Source organism: Choristoneura fumiferana, chromosome 30 (assembly GCF_025370935.1).
Source record: "Choristoneura fumiferana chromosome 30, NRCan_CFum_1, whole genome shotgun sequence".
In the NCBI taxonomy this organism is placed as follows: domain Eukaryota; kingdom Metazoa; phylum Arthropoda; class Insecta; order Lepidoptera; family Tortricidae; genus Choristoneura; species Choristoneura fumiferana.
The window spans coordinates 7,992,529-8,010,812 of record NC_133501.1 but is presented as its reverse complement, the minus strand read 5'-3'; the positions used below and the strand labels follow the sequence as shown (position 1 = coordinate 8,010,812).

The window sequence follows — 18,284 nt, the reverse complement described above, 5'->3', positions numbered from 1 at the left end:
AAAATAGAAAAAAACATGGCAACAACAGAACTTTATATAATACTAGAGCTTACCCGCGGCTTCGCACGCGTAAACTACTTATTCGATCTGGATCGATTGTAACTACAATTGAATTAGTTACAAAACTCCTGTGGGAAATCCCAAAATTTATATCGTAGGTAATCTTCTTTGAGGTGTTGTGTTAAGAACAACTATCCCGTGGGAATATTGGAATAAAAGTAGCCTATGTGTTATTTCAGACATCCAGCTATCTACATACCAAATTGTATGACTCTAAGCCCAGCGTAATCTGGCGCGCGGCAATGGATGGGTAAAGAGCTTTACAGACTGCAATGCAGGATAATGAATAGATTTCTTATTCCCCGAATGGCAATACTGGCATAGATAATAGATCGCTCGTTTTTGGCTCGAAATTCGAACCTGTGATTTTATTTTGCTTAATATACAAAATGTACACACCCAATATCATATTTTTTCAAGTTTTTCGCGATTCCCAAGGTCAAAGAATCGAATTGCTTTAAAATTCCAGAGAAATAATGCGTTGTTTGGGAGAAACTTGTCAAAATGGTGTTGGAGAGCGCCATCCTGCTCTGTCTCGTTTTTTTGTCCCGTTCTGGCGGTTCACTTTTATATTATAGATTTATAGCGGTTCCATACCTTGAAATCCCCTGAAATGTCACTTTGACAATGACGAAACTTGACTTGACTTGACTTTGTTTACATTTTTTCCGTGGGATTAAAAATCCGGGTTTAGGCTGATCTATAAGACGCGCGTGTATGGGAACGTTGGAAGAGGAAGGCCTAGACGAACGCACCACGATCAAATCGGGGACGTTCTGAAGAAAGGTCGGGTCAGGAGTACTCTAAACCGACGTGCATGCATGAAAAGATTGATGGATGTAGAGGAAGCGAGAGTTGTATGCCAGTATCGTAGCAAGTGGAAGGATGTAGTATCTGCCTACCCCGTTGGGAAAGAGGCATGATTTGATGTATGTACGTTATATGTGTGACGGATCGACGTGACTTTTGCATAAGAGAGACATAGGCTACTTTTATCCCGGAAAAAATCCACAGTTCCCAAGTTCCCGATAACCGAATTCCACGAGGGCGAAGCCGCGGGCGAAAGCTAAAGGCAAAGTATGATAGTGTATCATACTATGTATGTGTGGTATAATAGTGTTTCATCTCCCTTGCAGGGGTTGGATCTAATTTCAGCAATGATAGTTAATAAAACATGCCTTGACAGTAAATAAATAAAAATCAAGGTAGTTTTGAAGGACGGTTAAAATTTATTAATGATTTGTGGGTAGTTTTGTTTTGTTTGATAAAATATACGTGGGTACTTGGGGAGTTACAGTGACAATTTAAAACGGTGGTTGTGGTTCGTTAGTCTAACAACTGGTAGCATGGTGTGCGGTTGTGTCACTCTGAAGATCAGCTCTGGTGAGTTCGAAACGCGTCAGTGTGGTGTGGTGCTGGTGATAGATGGGTTTGTGTGATTTGTGTGTGTTCTTACAGTGTGGAGGTGGAGGAACTGCATGAACACGCATATTTTGCATAAGCTTAGCTATCGTAAGGTCGCGGGTGAGCAAGGAAATTATTTTAGTTCATTTATTAATTAGATATTTTTTCCCTTTTTCAACCAGCACTCTTATCTGCCAACGAAATAAGAAACTTACGAGAACGTAGCGCCGCATATTTTGCACACGTATCTGAAACCGAGATGCCATTTGCTGTGCTCTTTTGCTCTGTAACTGAAAAAAAAAAGAAACATGAAACACTATGAACATAGGCTTAATATAGTGTTATTTTTGATATATGTTTACTTTTAGGGATTCAACAGGTGAAATAGAGTATCAGAGCCGTCAGACATTACTTTTTTTCGAAAATACAAACTGAGACATGGATGCACAGAAAAACCAGAAAAAGAGACCAGCGCTGGGAATCGAATCCAGGTCCTCAGCAATCCGTGCTGCGTGCTATAACCCCTATACCACCGCTGGACAGGAATCTAGACACGAATTTTTCCTATGCATACATATCTCAGGTTGCTTATTTCTACTACGCTACTTATGCAGCACGCAGCACGGATTGCTGAGGACCTGGGTTCGATTCCCAGCGCTGGTCTCTTTTTCTGGTTTTTCTGTGCATCCATGTCTCAGTTTGTATTTTCGATATGGTTTCACGGGATACCCGTAAAAGTAACAAATTTGGAGTTGAAATAAAAAATACAAAAAGACTCCAAAAAACAATCATAATTACTTTTTTTTTTCATGGACTAAAACTGGGCTTTTTATGGCTATTATGTAGTATTATATTTAATACTAAAAAACAGCAATAGATGGCACTACCATTAACGTTTGTAAATTATAAAATGTGAACAAGTCAAATTAAGTAGAAATATTGAGATTAAAATAAAAACTAGCATATTTTATAAACACAACTTTACATCAACCTTAATTCAACTCCTTAATTTGAAGATAAGAAACACCAAAAAAATTATAAATTGAGAATACGAAAATATAGACTACATTTCAGCTATGAGGCTTTCGTAGTGTTTTGCAATTGTGACGCTAGATGGCGTTGACCTAGTCCCAAACTAAACAAAGCTTGTACTATGGATACTAGGCAACGGGTAAACATACTTATACCGATAAGCACATACTTAAATACATATTAAAATTCCAAGACCCGAGAAAAAACATTTGCATTATTCATACAAGTATCTGCCCCAGCCGGGAATCGAACCCGGGATCTCAAGCTTTACAGTCAAGTTCTCTAACCACTTGGCCATCCGGTTGTCAAAGGTTGTCGGATCGTATAGCAAAAGTTACAATAAAAATTTGATTGACCCGTGTACATTCTAGCTATTTGAGACAAGATATGTTTGTTACCTGGACTTGGCGACGTGGTCGCACTTCCGGCAGACGTACTTGCGCTCGTGTGACGTCACCACGTGCGAGCGCAGCGCGCGCGCGCTCGGCCAGCGCGTGTGGCACACCTCGCATGCGAACGACCCGCTCATCTGACACACGCAGACATTTCTAATCAAAGCGGGTTAGGCTGCGTTTTCACCAAAAAAAATTTTTTTTATTCGACTGTCTAATGGGTCTCCTGATGGTAGGAGATCACCACCACCCATAAACATCTGCACTGGGGTATTGCAGATGCGTTGCCAACCTAGAGGGCTAAGATGTAAGAATGTGCGAGGAGTGTGTTTTTCATGAACCAATAGAAACCTTTCATTTATCTATCATTGCACAGCACTTCTCTGGTGGAAACAGAGCCTTAACCAAAAGACTCATCATCATATCAACCATAATTCCCAGAATCTTTAATCGTTGCAAAACTTCCATTCATATTTTTTCCCAAATGCTTTTTTTTCTATTACTGAGACTCCGCTGTCTGTCTGTCCGTCCTACCGTTTGTCACAGGGCTCTATCTATTATACACTTGAAATTTTGACAGATTATGTATTACTGTGGCCGCTATAACAACAAATACTAAAAACAGAATAAAATAAATGTTTGTGGGGGCTCACATACACCAAACGTGATTGTTTTGTGGTTTTTTGCTCAATATGAGTACCGACAGCATGTATCCACTTTAAATATTCACACAATATTTAGTTGTATATTCACTTTAAAAATAGTTAAATTGCAAAAAATTAATATTTAAGGGGAGCTCTCATACAGGAAACGTGATTTTTGCCATTTTTTGCTAATATCTAATGTTGTATCGATAATGGTACGGAACCCTTCGTGCGCGAGTCCAACTCACTCATGGCGGGTTTTTTCCAATATGGTTTTTACTGAAACTTATTTGCACCGTAGCGTTTTTCATTTCTAATTTGAATCAACACAGAAACAGTGTGGACAGAACTCTGCTAACACAGAGCTCCTTCTTCTATGCTTTTTCGTGTTAAGAGTATAAACTTACCACAGAATGTCTTGCCATGTGATTCCTGTACGTAGAATCTGTTATAAACCCTTTAAAGCATTTGTCGCACTTATAAAAAGAATTCAAATAATTAAACGAATTCTTTCTCATAATCACTTCGTTAACTTGTTGCTCTTTAGTCAGTATCACAATATCAATATCATTTATGCTTTCTACAGCGAGATCATCTATTACTTCTTCTGTATCCTTATCAAACTTGAAATCATCATCTTTTTTTAATTTTAAAATTTTCTTTTTACGTTTCCTCTTTACTTTTTTTGCTAATGGCTCCTCATCTGACTCAGATTTTACTTCTACATCTTCTATGTTGTCAATGTTGTCTATGGTGTCTATAAAGTCAGGATCATCAATATTTTCTTCTTTGATTTCTTGATTGCCATCTTCGGCTTGGCATATTATGGTTATTTTGTATGGGAGGGTAAGACCATGTAGATTTCTGTCTATTTTTCTTATATGGTTTGTTGAAAGCTGAAATTCAATTGTTTTTTTATCATCATCATCATCCCAGCCTATGTATGTCTCACTGCTGGGCACAGGCCTCCTCTCAAGGCGAGAAGGCTTGGGCCATAGTTCCTATGCAGGCTTAGTTTTTTATACAAGATGTTAATTAAATATCTAATAAACTCAAACACTCCAACTGATAATAAATTAACTAGTTAATTTTATAATGTTTCTATTGACATCCAGGTCATAAAGTATACTAAAAAAAAAAGCTTACCATATTTTGTTCAGCTAATGCATACTTTAATATTTGCTGTGCATTTTCACATTTTGTCTTAAATAATGCCGATTTATTTAATAAAGCTGCGCACATACTGCATAAGTGCACAGGCAATCCATCTGCAGCCATCTAAAGACCAAGTATAGTATAAATGTTAAGCTATAATTTAATTATACTGGCGAAATATTTACAAGAAAGGAGTGGATATAATTTGATGAAATTTTATGTTAATTTAGTAGCTTTAATTACTTATAAATCGGTATTGTAGTAAAAGATAGAATAAACAAAATAAAATATAGTAAAACAAACCTGAGTTCCAGTTACAATTTCATACGAATCTACTAGAGAATGTTTATACATATCGTACAGTTTAGCGTCAGTAATTAAGCATATTCGACATGCAAGTATTTCCTCCATGATTTATAACTACTTTCATACAAAAAACTTAATAAAATTACGATTTAATTGTACAAAAAAATCTATGAAGCTTTTTTTTTTACAAGCTGACGGCACAAACATTTTTTGACAGACAAAAATGTTACCACATGTATTATTAAAATTTCTACTAGATGATTTTCTGTCATGAAGTTCGATTTTTAAAACAGCGCCATCTATGAATTAGATGAATCAAATTGATTTATTTAGAATGGAAAATCCTTATATAATGTTCTTTTGGATCGCTAGGCGGTATAATCTTTTTTATCATCCTGGTGCTAAATATCAATTTTGTTCAGCTCTTCGTGATAAGACGTGTATTAAATAATGATGCAAGAGGTCAACCCATCATAGCCCTTTAGGATCTTAAGTTTAGGTTGAAAATGCGTCTGCAATCCCTTGAATTCCTGCGATGTGACGGAATGTCTATGGTTGTCAAAGTCATAAGTCATAAGTCATAAGTCATTTATTTGCAGAAAATAGTGTACAATAAGATAGTGGATTGGAGTAATGATGACACAACTATTTAACTACACAGTAGCATGCAAATTATTAAAAAAAAAAACAAAACAATTATATAATTCAATTACAAATAAATTAAATACTATATTCATTATAATAAAGATTACCCTTTGCAAAACAGAAATTCTTTGATGGTGTAGAATCTTTTTTGCAGTAGCCAATTATGCAACGTTCGTATACATACCCTATATGGCAGGGTAGTTATATTTGTAGGGACATGATTAAATATTCTTATGGCCATGCAATAACAATTTTTGCTGCAGAGTTTGGAAACCGTTTTTGGTAGGATCAGTCTTGTTGGATATCTTGTATTAAAACTACATACGCTTTTAAGTTCTTTAAACAAGTGATAATTTGATTTCACAAATTTCGTTATTTCCAATATGTATAGCGATGGCAGAGTAAGTAGTTTTAGTTCATCAAACAATTTCTTACAGGATGTTAGTGGGTGTTTATTACAAATAGCCCGTATGCACTTTTTTTGGCTTACAAATAACCTATTAACTTCACAACAGTTGCCCCATAACACAAGTCCATATCTTAACACAGATGCCACGTAACCATGGTAAGCTAGAAGAGCAGTTTCCCTATTTACTAATGTAGATAACTTTCTAATAGGATATACAAAACTATTGATCATTTTACTTTTTTTTCTATCTGAGGTTTCCAAGAACAATTTTTATCCAACATAATACCCAGAAATGTCAATTCATCAGCTTCACGTATCAATTTATCACCATATTTTACATTTAGATTCATACCTACTTTTCTGTTGTAAAATTGTACGTAACTTGTTTTGTCAAGATTAACGTTTAAATTATTTGATTCTAACCACTGAATTACATTATTAACTAAATTATTTATATTATCATTATAAGTATTTATATTATTACATGGTATTATAATAGAAATGTCATCAGCAAATAAAATACATTGATGATCTGTCACATGCGTAAGGTCATTTATATATAATAAAAACAACAAAGGACCCAGGACGCTACCTTGGGGTACTCCGACTTCATTACTTTTAAACTTAGATCTAATATAACCAATATCTTTTCTATTGTTAATATTTTCTATTTGGACACACTGGGTTCTGTTGTTTAGGTAACTCTTTATCCAGTTTAAGGCTACACCTCTAATACCATATCTTTCACATTTTTGTAGAAGGCGTTGATGTGAGACAAAATCAAATGCCTTGGTCATATCAAAAAAAACGGTACAAACTGGCTTTCTCATATCTATATTTTCAGTTATACATTTGATAAGCATGAATGCAGCTAATGTAGTGGATTTCCCTTTTTGAAATCCATTTTGTTCATTATTAATTATATTGTATTTGTCACAAAATGATGAAATTCTCGCGTGCATGGCTTTTTCGAATATTTTGGATAAAACAGGTCCTAATGTTATAGGACGATGATTACCCAAAACCTCTCTATCACCCTTTTTATACAAAGGTTTAACAATAGCTCTTTTTAGTTTATTAGGAAAAACACCATTTACAAAAGACAAATTTATCAAAAAACTTATAACAGGCGCAATAATTGCAACACATTTTTTTATGATTTTAGTTGATATCTCATCGTACCCTACTGCATTGGTATTTTTTAAGGCTTTAACAATTTTTATTACCTCATGTTCGTCACAAGGATGTAAGTACATGGTTGAAGTACAATTGCGTACCTTGTCCTAGGCGATGTTTTGTGTAGTCATATTTATTTTTCGTTTGATTTATATAATAGTCGTTGAAAAGATCAGCTATGTCTTCTATGTTTGTAATGACACTGTCCTCCTTTTTTATTTTAGTGATGTGATTTGGTTTATATTTACTAAATGCCCTATTTTGTATTAAGTCCCATGCAGCTTTACATTTATTTTTTGAATCACGTAGGTAACCAATATTTTGTTTTTTTTTAGAGTAACGAATACAAGCTTTAAGTAGCATTGAATGTTTATGATATTTATTTTTTACTGCATGGTTCTTAGTTTTATAGTAGAGGAATCGTAATTTCCTCTTCGTTATACAAGACTTTTTTATACCTTTAGTAATCCAATTTTTATTTTTATTTTGGTTAGATATTTTAATTCTAATTAGTGGAAACGATAACTTATAAAGTAATGCAAACATATCATGGAATTCATTAAAGGCATTATTTAAATCAGTTTGACTGTAAACGTTAGTCCAGCTTAAGTTCTTTAAGTTATCACAAAATTTAATAATGTTTTCCTGGCAAAAATCTCTTCTCATAATGTACCAACTTTCGACGGTAGAAGCTTTTGTTTTAGTATGAAAACTAATAGTTTGACCTGTGTTATGGTCGGAGAGTCCCAATTCATGCACTTTCACAGAAGCATTCGGAACATTACTCATAATGTGATCAATGCAGGAATTGAGCCGGGTCGGTACGGTAACGTGAAGGCTATAGTTATAGTTTTGAACAATTCTTTGTAGCTCACGACTGTCTTTTGAATCTTTGAGTATTTATGTTGAAAATCCCCCGTTAAAATGATTTTGTAATGTTTACGATTACGCAATTTATGTAAGGTCCTCTAGACTTCTTAAAAAATGTTTGCAGTTTCGTACTTAGGTATTCTGTAAAGACATATAATTATTATTTTTTGCTCCGGTATTTCTATACTGCAGCATTCAAAATTATATTCGGACGCAATGCAGACCAAAGTGATATCTCTATACTCAAGTTCCCTTTTACAAAGTATTGCGCCACCTCCGCGTTTTTTATTTCGTCGTGAGAAGAACGCAGCTAGCTCGTAGTCTTTTATGTATATATTTTTTTCTTCTCGCAGACATTACGAAAGTCTCTGACAAACAAATGACATCAATATCGATGCCCTTCTAGGATCTTGCAAGCATATTTCAAGCGCATCTCTTTTTTTGAATTCCTGCAGATGTTTTGTGAATAATGTCATGGTTGGTCAGTGATATTCTGTTATATTAGCTCGTTTTATTAATTCTTTAAAGTAACCGTTCACAAAAATAACAGGACAATTTAATTGCATCTTGTATTTATTTTACAAAATAATAAGGTAATTATCTGATTTTGATGACCATTAAAAGATACAACCATATGCCATTGTTAATAGATGAACAAATTGTTTTTAAGTGTAATATTAATGGAATCGTACGACCTCAAAAATGTTACAATTGAGTGGGTTGAACCGTCAATCTTTCAGCTGTCACACTTACACGTTAGCCATTGCATCATTAAAACTAATCAATTGCTCTCGTTTCGAGATCAATAGATCAATGTACTAGAAAAAAATGAAATATACGGATTAATGAATGGAATTTATTTCGTTTAGTTGAACAAACTTAACTTACTCAAATCAAAGTATCATATCCCAAACTATTTTTCTCAAATGGTTATTTGGCATAAAACAAAAGTTAAAATAATGTATTTCATTTTTACAGTCAGTATTTTTATTGCAATTAAGTGTTGAACGAAAAAATATTTGGTCATATTTTATTTTGTTACGCGTAAATTAGTCAAATGTATCATTTGACATTAAGTCAGTTCAGTCAGCGATTAAAGCGTGAAAAAGTAGCCGACAGACAGACAAACAAACAGATCTACTTTAGTAATTACACTCTATTAGTTTGAATTGATATTTCTATGTCATATTATAGTGTGACAAAAGCGTGAAAAACTTCATTTCCCGTGTATCACCAATCAGGGGGGCTACTACGAAATTCGAAAATTGAATTTCGTCTCTTGCCGACCCGCTGACGCTTATGTTAGTCAATACGAGAGTGAGAGGGACGGTACGATACGAATTTCGATTTTCGAATTTCGTAGTAGCCCTACTGATACCTGGCTTTCATGAAAATAAATCATCATCATCCCAGTTCTTGCTGGGCACAAGGCTTCTGCCGTAGTTTCTACGCACATCCATTGTGGATCGAGAACTTCACATAAACCATTGAATGGTTCCGCAGATTTTGCAGCATTTTTGCCTTCACCGTAAAGCGAGAAGTAAATGTCAAATAAATAAATAAATATAAATAAATATCATGGGACACTTGACACCAATTGACCTAGTCCCAAACTAAGCAAAGCTTGTTCTACTCGTATGGATACCAGGCAACGGATAAACATACTTATATAGATAAATACATACTTAAATACATATTAAACATCCAAGACCCGAGAACAAACATTCGTATTATTCACACAAATATCTGCCCCGGCCGGGAATCGAACCCGGGACCTCAAGCTTCGTAGTCAGTTTCTCTAACCACTTGGCCATCCGGTCGTCTAAAAGTAATTAATAATACGCAAGAATTTCAAGAAACTGAGTCGCGAGCCCGGCTTTGAACCCAGGATCCTCTGTTCGAGAAGGCATAGCTCAAATTACTGGGCCACCATGGCTTTGAGATGATGATTGATGAATGCTTATGAGACTGAGCTTTTAATTTAAGCAGCAGGTGCGTGTATGGACTGATGATTACCTCATCAATGGATAGAGTGAAAGGTTGTTATGGTAACCTACATTCTGCCGTAGGTCAGATGACGTGCCGACCTTGAGCTAAGGATAACTGGTTTGATAAAAGTGCTGTGATGATCATCGATATAATATATTCAAAGAAAAATATATTGCGGGATTTTTTTCTTATTTACTTAAAGGCCGCACGCTTATATATATAAGTAGGGCAAAAGTACCGTTTGTGGCCATTTATTGTTTAAATATACGTTTGAAATAAATTTATAGTAAAAAATCATTACAAAATTTATTCGTTTCACTAAACATATTATTTTAATACTATAACTTTTTATATATGACTTCAAATGTCATCTGGCCAAAAACGGGCTTAAGGTGGCCAAAACCGGTACGTTTGCCCTATAAAGTATATTTCAATAAACAAAATATATTCTAGAAGCCAGCAGCAGCACAATATTGTAGTCGAAGATAGTTTCGCAACGGTGTATACTCTTCTGTTGTGCTTTTAAAGCGGCAATTACACTGCGTCGTTCACATGATGCGGTCGCCGAACTTGTGTCAAACTACTTCGGCGAACGACTGTCGCCTTTACATTAGTCTGTCCGTCTACTGCGGCGGCCATATTAAGGCGGTGCGTGGCAGCATGCGGTGAACGACTCAGTGTAATTGCCGCTTAAATACATTACGAGGAAGCGTTCATAGAAACCTATTCCCATCGGCTTGACCAATATTTACAAAATAGGACAACCAGGACATACAGGATTTGTGAAAGATTGAAGTGATCTTTGCTTCTGCTTTACTACGGAAATATCTGACGCCACGCTACTGGACTACATTGGCTCAGTTTTCAAAGTCAAAATACCTGTAAACCATTTAGGAACAAGCACTCATAAATGTCTTAAAATCGTTCAAAGGCTGACTGAAAGAGATCCCTTTATGGGATAAGTTTGCCTTTGTACATCGGTCCTTCAATGTAAACTTTTTTTTGTATTTTATGTAAAATAAAGAGTCGTACAATACAATAAAGTACTAAATCTACCAGTTTATAAATCCTTTGTTGAGAAGAACGTCTCTACAAATTCAACGTGGTAAGTGTAGTAAAAGACACATCAGTTAGTTTAACACTGTTTATTCAATAAGTGGGTATGCCTTATATTTAATATATACCCTCATTATGCATATACTACATCTTATCCATATGCATAATGAGGGTATGTATTAAATATAAGGCATACCCATTTATGCATATATACTACAGTAAGCATACCTATAGATGCTTTTTTAAAACAAATTTACAATATTATTTAATAATTTTCATCACAATTATTTAATACAATTACTCTTTCACTCGTCACATAGTAGATTTGAAGTAAATCTTCAATGCATTCTTGATAAGCAGACAGACGGACTACGAGTGTTCCTTTTTGACATGTAAAAATACTGCGATTAATGATTGACTTAATCTAGTATCCAGGCCTACTATAAAGTCTACCTACATAGTATTTCACGGATAAAAAAGTCATCGATATAAAAGCTCCGGTAACAACACTACTACCCTACGATAACTTTTTTATATCGACACACGACAGTTTGATCATGTTCGTGTATCGCTCAGCTTGTTAAGATAATGTGAATTAAATTTATGTTTTGTTTTTGATGACCTTAAGGAAATACGAGGAAGTTCAAGAGTTTTTAATAAATAACGGTTTCTGTTGGATCCGCGTGTGAATCCGGAACCTGGGTGTGTACTGTGCAGTTTTTTGCTGTTTATTGTAATTGAAGTTGAATTTAATTGGTCGATTAATTATTTAGCCAGTTACATCCGGTTTTTTTAGTTTTATATGTAAATTGGTGCCAAAAAGTTAGTAGAGGTTAAGCTCGATATGTTTCGAATTATTAGCAGCCCTTCCTCTGGGAGCACACGTGACGACGATTGCACAAAAATGCGCACTGTGCGCTCCCAGAGAAATGACTATTAATTAGCCCGAAACATGTCCAGCTAAACTCGATTTAAGATGCGAGTTGTCCGGGTCATTTCACTATATATAACGAGTCTCATGGTAGTTTTACGTTCAAAGTACTACCATCCATGGACCAATCCCTTGCACTGTGACAACTGATTTACTTAATACACCTTCCATGAAAAATAATTTAACTAATAGTGAAAATGTAGGAAAATCTGTTCGGTAGTTTTTGAGATCATCGCGATCGCGAACATACACTAACACTTTGTCAATCCCTAACTGAATGCCCCTCTCATCTACTTACTCAAAGGTTGACTTGTAGAGATAAAGGGAGAAATTTCGCATTCGTACATGTATCTGAACATTTGTAAATTGTGTTAATTTGTGTATTTTCATACAGTAAAAAGTTTGCATAGGTACATACAGACAGACAGAAGCAGTAAAGAACTTTTTTTTACAGTTATGTACTTACTGATGACATCAAACTGCTTCTAATTAAACTCCTACAAAACAATTTAACGATGCGTGAGAACTAAAGCCCAAACCTTTTCCTTCTGAGAGTTGGCCTATATCCATAAGATATACACTCGTATATGCCAAAGAACATAATTTAATTGCATAAAAAAAGAAAGCATTAAATTTTCATTCATAAATTTAAATTTTAGAAACATATTTCAAACATGGCGGATGTGCCAACCGGAAGTGGAAGCGAGGACAACGAAGGCGTCCGATTGGTCGTCGTGAGTATTTTTAGACGTTATAAATCTGTCGTGCTATGCTATATGTCATGGTTTACCTTAATGTTAAGTACTTCCGTTATTAAAATAACAACACGTTTGTTGCCGCTGCAAAGCGTTTTAGCTTTGTTATTTAATCATAAGGTACTTCGAAAAAAATAATAGCTTTTCCTATGAGCTCTCAAGTAGAGGGTCGTGAGTTCAAACTTTGACTGCGCCTGGACTGGATGTGCACTTCTGAGCTTTTCCGAATTTACGTGCAATATTTCACTTCAAGTCCACCCATGAGGTTTTCGGTAAAAAAAAGCATCGTAAAAAACCTGCAGGCATCTGGGAAACAGTGAATAGTATTTATGAACTTCCTAATTCACACTGAGCCTGCGTGGGGCTATGGTAAAGGCTGCCTTTTTAAATTGTTCTTGATCGATGAAAAACTTTTACTTTTTTGACTTTGATTAATAAATAATTTTACTTAAATACGTTCAGTCGAACCATGTGATTCCTGACCCACCATATAGAAAGTTATTACAGTAAGTGTCATAATAAATTCCCTTTTCAAGCAATTCGATGTCACTATGACTTTTTCTACGAAAAGGTTCGACGGTGGGTCACGCACGATTGAGTTGGTTCGAGTATACGTACCCTGAGCTATGAAATGCATTATTTTCTTTACAGCTGAATCTACCGGAAGACGAAGGGGAAGGCCTCGGCTTTCGACTCACCAGGACCCTTTGGGACCCATATCCCTGGGCAAGTAGTTCATATTAGGAATATTTTTTGTCAAAAATTACATTTTTAATACAGGCTTTTTTGCGGGCTGTACTTTCTGTTGACAGCACTTGTATTAACATTCCAACTATTACATCACCTCCAAATTCATCCAGTGTACCTACATTTAATAGCCTAGTGTAGTCTAATGTACTTTCAGTTTCGTAAAAGTATCTTTTATAATAATGCGACTGAAATTTCATTTTGTTTTTTTGCAGGTTCGAGAAGTGACACCAGGCGGTAGAGCCGATCTAGCTGGACTCAAAACAGGGGACTGTCTGCTCCAGGCCGATGGAAGAGACTTGCTTGGTTTGCCAGTGAGGAATTCATGCAAGAGCAATATTATACTTAACATTCTTCAGCCACATTTTCATGAAAAAACGGTCATATACCTATTTAACTCGAACCCCTACTTACCTTACTCGAACCGAGTAGAATTTTTAATAGTTCCCTTAAAACTATTAGAATTTCTACTTACTAATTGATATTATTTTTGCGTTGTCCTTGTTTTTGACATTTTTATTTTTAGGTTGGACAAGTGGCAGGTTTGATACGAGGAGACGGAGCAGGTCATGGAGTGTCACTACTCGTCTGGAATTGTGGAGTAGACCCTAAGGATGATCCAGAGGTAAATACTACGATATAAACGTATAGCCAGTCCACCTGGTGGGAGGCCTGCCAACGCTTCGTCTTCCGGTTCGTGGTCGCCACTCGAGGACTTTTCTCCCCCAACATCGTGAGAGTAGCGGGAAACCGGTGGATGCAAGTGGCGAGTTGTCGTTCATTGTGGCGTTCTAAGGGGGAGGCCTTTGTCCAGCAGTGGACGTCTTCGGGCTGATGATGATGATGATGATGATGAAACGTATAGCAGCATTTGGCAGTTAAATAAAAGCGTACCATATTTTGATAAAACTTAAAATTTGTACGGAGCCCTATCGGCCGACTCGGATTTGACCGATTTTTCTAGTTCGGGGATCCGTTTATAAAATTTACTAAATAACATAGAATATTTCTCATTCTGAGAGGAGGAGGAGTTGTGCCCAGCAGTGGGACGTATACAATACAAAGACTTTATTGTAGGTACACCAGAAATAGTAAGCGATATATAATGCCAGGTGGGACGTCATGACCATGACGTTTCATTTATTCAACTATGTCATCATACGCAATTTATTTCCATTTTACGCAATTACTCACATTTTTTGGCAATGTTTTGTTCACTTTAATTTTGCTTAAACTTACGCTTAACTTAACCAGTGGCATTTTGAAGGACTCATTCCTCCATTCCACTGAAGTTTCTTCGTAGACAGAGACGCAGGCAGTAGTTAATATTTCAATATTTGTATAAATTCCAGCTACTATGGAGCTGCGGTGGCGGCTCTCGGGGCGAGAAGTCGCGCCGCGCGCTGGCGGGCGTGGTGCGAGCGCTCTCGTGCTGCGTATGCGCGGCGACCGCGACTAAGGCTTTGAACTGCGCACGCTCGCATCTGTACTGTGAAGGTTGGATTTTGGATTGATCTTTAAGGGTTTTCTAATGAATAGCAACTTTTCGTAATTATACTATCATCTTTATTCATCTCCCTATCAGAAACGGTCCGAAGGTAGAGTGACTCGACCGGTTGCTGTAGGCGCGCGGAGACTTGATGGTGCACAAAGACATTTTCTTTAGCGACTGTCGAAAGAGACCGCTTGGTACAGGGGATTTTTATAAATGTAGCAGAAAAATTGACACCAATTAACCTAATCGAAAGTATGCAAAGCTTGTATGGGTACAAGGCAATGGGAAAACAAATTTAAATAGAAAGATGATAATGAGACGTGCATCGTGTGTGTGCGTGTGTATGTATGTGTGTGTGATCAGGGATTAAACTAAGGTGCTGAAGCTTCGTAGTCGGGATATCTGAGGTATCTGATCACTAGACTATTTAGTCGTCGCTACAAATCGTAAAGCAAATCTTTTTCGCTCTACTTCGATCAACAATCGAAGGCTGAGACCGGCGCTGTAATTAACTATGTAACACAGATTTTTCTACATTAATTTATTATTTATATTAGTTGTTAATTTTCTTTTCTTTTTAATGAAATGGAAAACTCACAAAGGGTGGACCGGATTTCTACCCACGATCCTCTGCTTTAAGAGAGAGTCATTAATCTGTTAGATTAGATGACGTTTCATCATGATACATGTAAAGAAACATAGGTAATTTGTTTGTTTCTTGTACGATTTCTGTTTTTCAAGTTTACTTCGCAGCTGTTATTTGTTTTGACCTTATAATTCTCAGCTAATCGTTACATTTTAACAATGTCAGAATTATTAAATAATAATAATAAATGTCATGTGACACCTGACACCAATTGATCTAGTCCCAAACTAAGCAAAGCTTGTTCTATGGAATGGATATTAGGCAAAGAATAAACATACTTATATAGATAAGGACATACTTAAATACTTAAAAATTAAACATCCAAGACCCGAGAATAAATATTCGTTTTATTCATACAAATATCTGCCGAGAATCGAATCCGGGACCTCCAGCTTCGTAGTCAGGTTCTCTAACCACTTGGCCATCCGGTCATCAAAGGTTGTCTGCAGGGCTACTACGAAGCTCGAAACTCGAAGTTCGTGTCGTGCGGTCCCTCTGACACTTATACTATTTAATACGAGAGCGAGAGGGACGGTCGATACGAACTTCGAGTTTCGAGTTTCGTAGTAGCCCTGTTTGTCGTATTATAAGTTTGCTTTTGTTTGTTTTAGCTTGTTGGAAGCGATTGGAGCGATGTGCGTTGTGCAGAGAGGCTTTGCCACCAAAGGATTCTCCGTATGCCAGAAATTTAGTTGCTGAACAGGTATATTTATGTTTAAGAGAAATACGTCCGTTTTCCTCTGTACTGACTGAGTTGACTTTCCTACTAGATATTTGCCGTGTCCACAGTTGAACACTGATATTTTATTTCATAGTGAAAATTTCATTACCTATTTGTTATACGTTGAACAACGTAAACTATATATTGCACATAAAATTTATTTCAGTATAATAAGATATATTATATAATGAGAAAAAATATAGAAGATAGAGTAGTTTTATCAATGCTCGTATTTGAATTCAATTTTAGAGCACTTTTTATTTAGGTACTTATTTTTGAAAAAACACCTCCCTCCCAGCACGATTCCGAACACATTCCACCAAAAAAAATGTTGTTTATCTACCACATTGTCATAATATGGTTCACAATTTGACGAATCAATTTTCTTCATCAGACGTCCAAAGTTATTAAGAGAAACGGTCCCTTTTCTCGATCTCTATTTCATTGTTCTTCTCTATCATCAAAGGTTGACTGCCAGACATCCCTTCAGGTATAAGTCCGCTTTGTACTTAAGCTCTTTTTTATGTAACTTTTTGTATTTCCTATTTGTACAATAAAGAGTATAAACAGACGAACAAACAAACCAACACTTGACAAGAACTGAATTATTTGTTTTGTTTCGCAGGTGTTTGAAGCCATTGCAACGGAATATGAAATAAAAGATGCTATCAAAAAACCAGTTGAAACCGCATCGGCTTGTGCTTCTCCTAACAGATCGCCAAACATGTCTTCGGCAGCCTTTCGAAGAGGCCAATACCAGCTTTCAGCAATGAACAGAAACAGAAAAACCGTCCAATTCATTGATAAATACAAACAGAATTACGCATCGGACCCAAATATACATAGGACACTAAACCAAGAATCAAGTAGACAAATAAATAGTTCAAATATGGCTGCTAATGAAAATGGCGCGAAAAGTTGTAGCTGTCAAAATATTGCGACGGAAAAACAGTTACCAGAGATAAGAATAAATGACGAAGAGCAAAAATGTTGCCAAAACATGCTGCAGTATAGTTTGATAGCCCGGGCTAAGCAAGCGTGCTCACTAGCTGATCTTCAGAATGCTGCTGTGCAGTCTTGCGTGCTATCCAAATCGTTAACTAATATTAGTCTAGCTGGGCAATGGTTAGTTCAAACATCATTTCCCAATATAGTTTTTCCTGTTTTCCAGTAATAAGACGAATGTTCTTTTTGTTTCAGTAACGAACATGGACAACACAGTGGTTCACTCGACAATTTAAAAGCTAACTGTAAAACTGCCACTGGTTAGTAGAGCAAGAAAGTTTTTTCTTACTTAATCTGCTATCCATTCAAATAAAAGTCGTTTTTCTTTTACAGAGTTGCCAGTGTACGTGTTGTCTACGCCACCAATATACTTAGTTACCTGTGATCATAGTAAAAAACAATAGTGATATTCTCTAACGTATGAAATAATTTTGTTGTAAATATTTATTTATCACGATAGTGATATTATTATTAAACTTTTGATAAATGGGTTTCTATGTACTTTTTTAATAGTAACTAGGTTAATTAATTAATTACTTACTTGTCATTGGTTGTCCACTTAATATTTTAATAAAATTAAATGTTACATTGTTTTTTTCTTCTTATTTTCGACTACTTCGTAGAAATTTTCATAGTCTGACAACCCCAAATCTTCGCGTTTCGTTATTACATTGAGTGGCAACAAATCAATAACTTGAAATGATAAATGAAATGATTATCTTTTGTAAAAACGAAACGCAGCTAAATGTTATGGTAGATGCTAACTTCGTTAATATTTTTAAAACTTCTAGTTGCTTTTCGTGGGTTTTGTTTTGTGGCTCGCAAAGTCCATATTTATTTGCTGGA

General features: G+C 35.8%; 2 protein-coding genes across 2 annotated transcripts in view; one reads left to right on the top strand and one right to left on the bottom strand.

Annotated features, from left to right (window-relative positions):
• The window catches only part of LOC141444731 (uncharacterized), a gene marked incomplete in the record, with an annotated part of 15,617 nt that extends 10,437 nt beyond the window's left edge, over positions 1–5,180 (bottom strand). The window contains 5 exon segments of the mRNA XM_074110347.1: positions 1,680–1,754; positions 2,895–3,025; positions 3,940–4,428; positions 4,679–4,810; positions 4,991–5,180. Coding sequence (XP_073966448.1) covers positions 1,680–1,754; positions 2,895–3,025; positions 3,940–4,428; positions 4,679–4,810; positions 4,991–5,098 — 935 coding nt within the window.
• Positions 5,181–11,671: 6,491 nt separating this feature from the next.
• LOC141444767 (uncharacterized) lies at positions 11,672–18,029 on the top strand. Its single transcript, XM_074110399.1, has 10 exons — positions 11,672–11,840; positions 12,729–12,803; positions 13,476–13,550; positions 13,787–13,885; positions 14,098–14,196; positions 14,924–15,068; positions 16,324–16,415; positions 17,059–17,558; positions 17,634–17,698; positions 17,772–18,029. The coding sequence occupies exons 2-10, from the start codon at positions 12,744–12,746 to the stop codon at positions 17,840–17,842; spliced, it is 1,206 nt and encodes a 401-aa protein (XP_073966500.1). The 5' UTR covers positions 11,672–11,840; positions 12,729–12,743; the 3' UTR covers positions 17,843–18,029.
• The last annotated feature ends 255 nt before the right edge of the window (positions 18,030–18,284 follow it).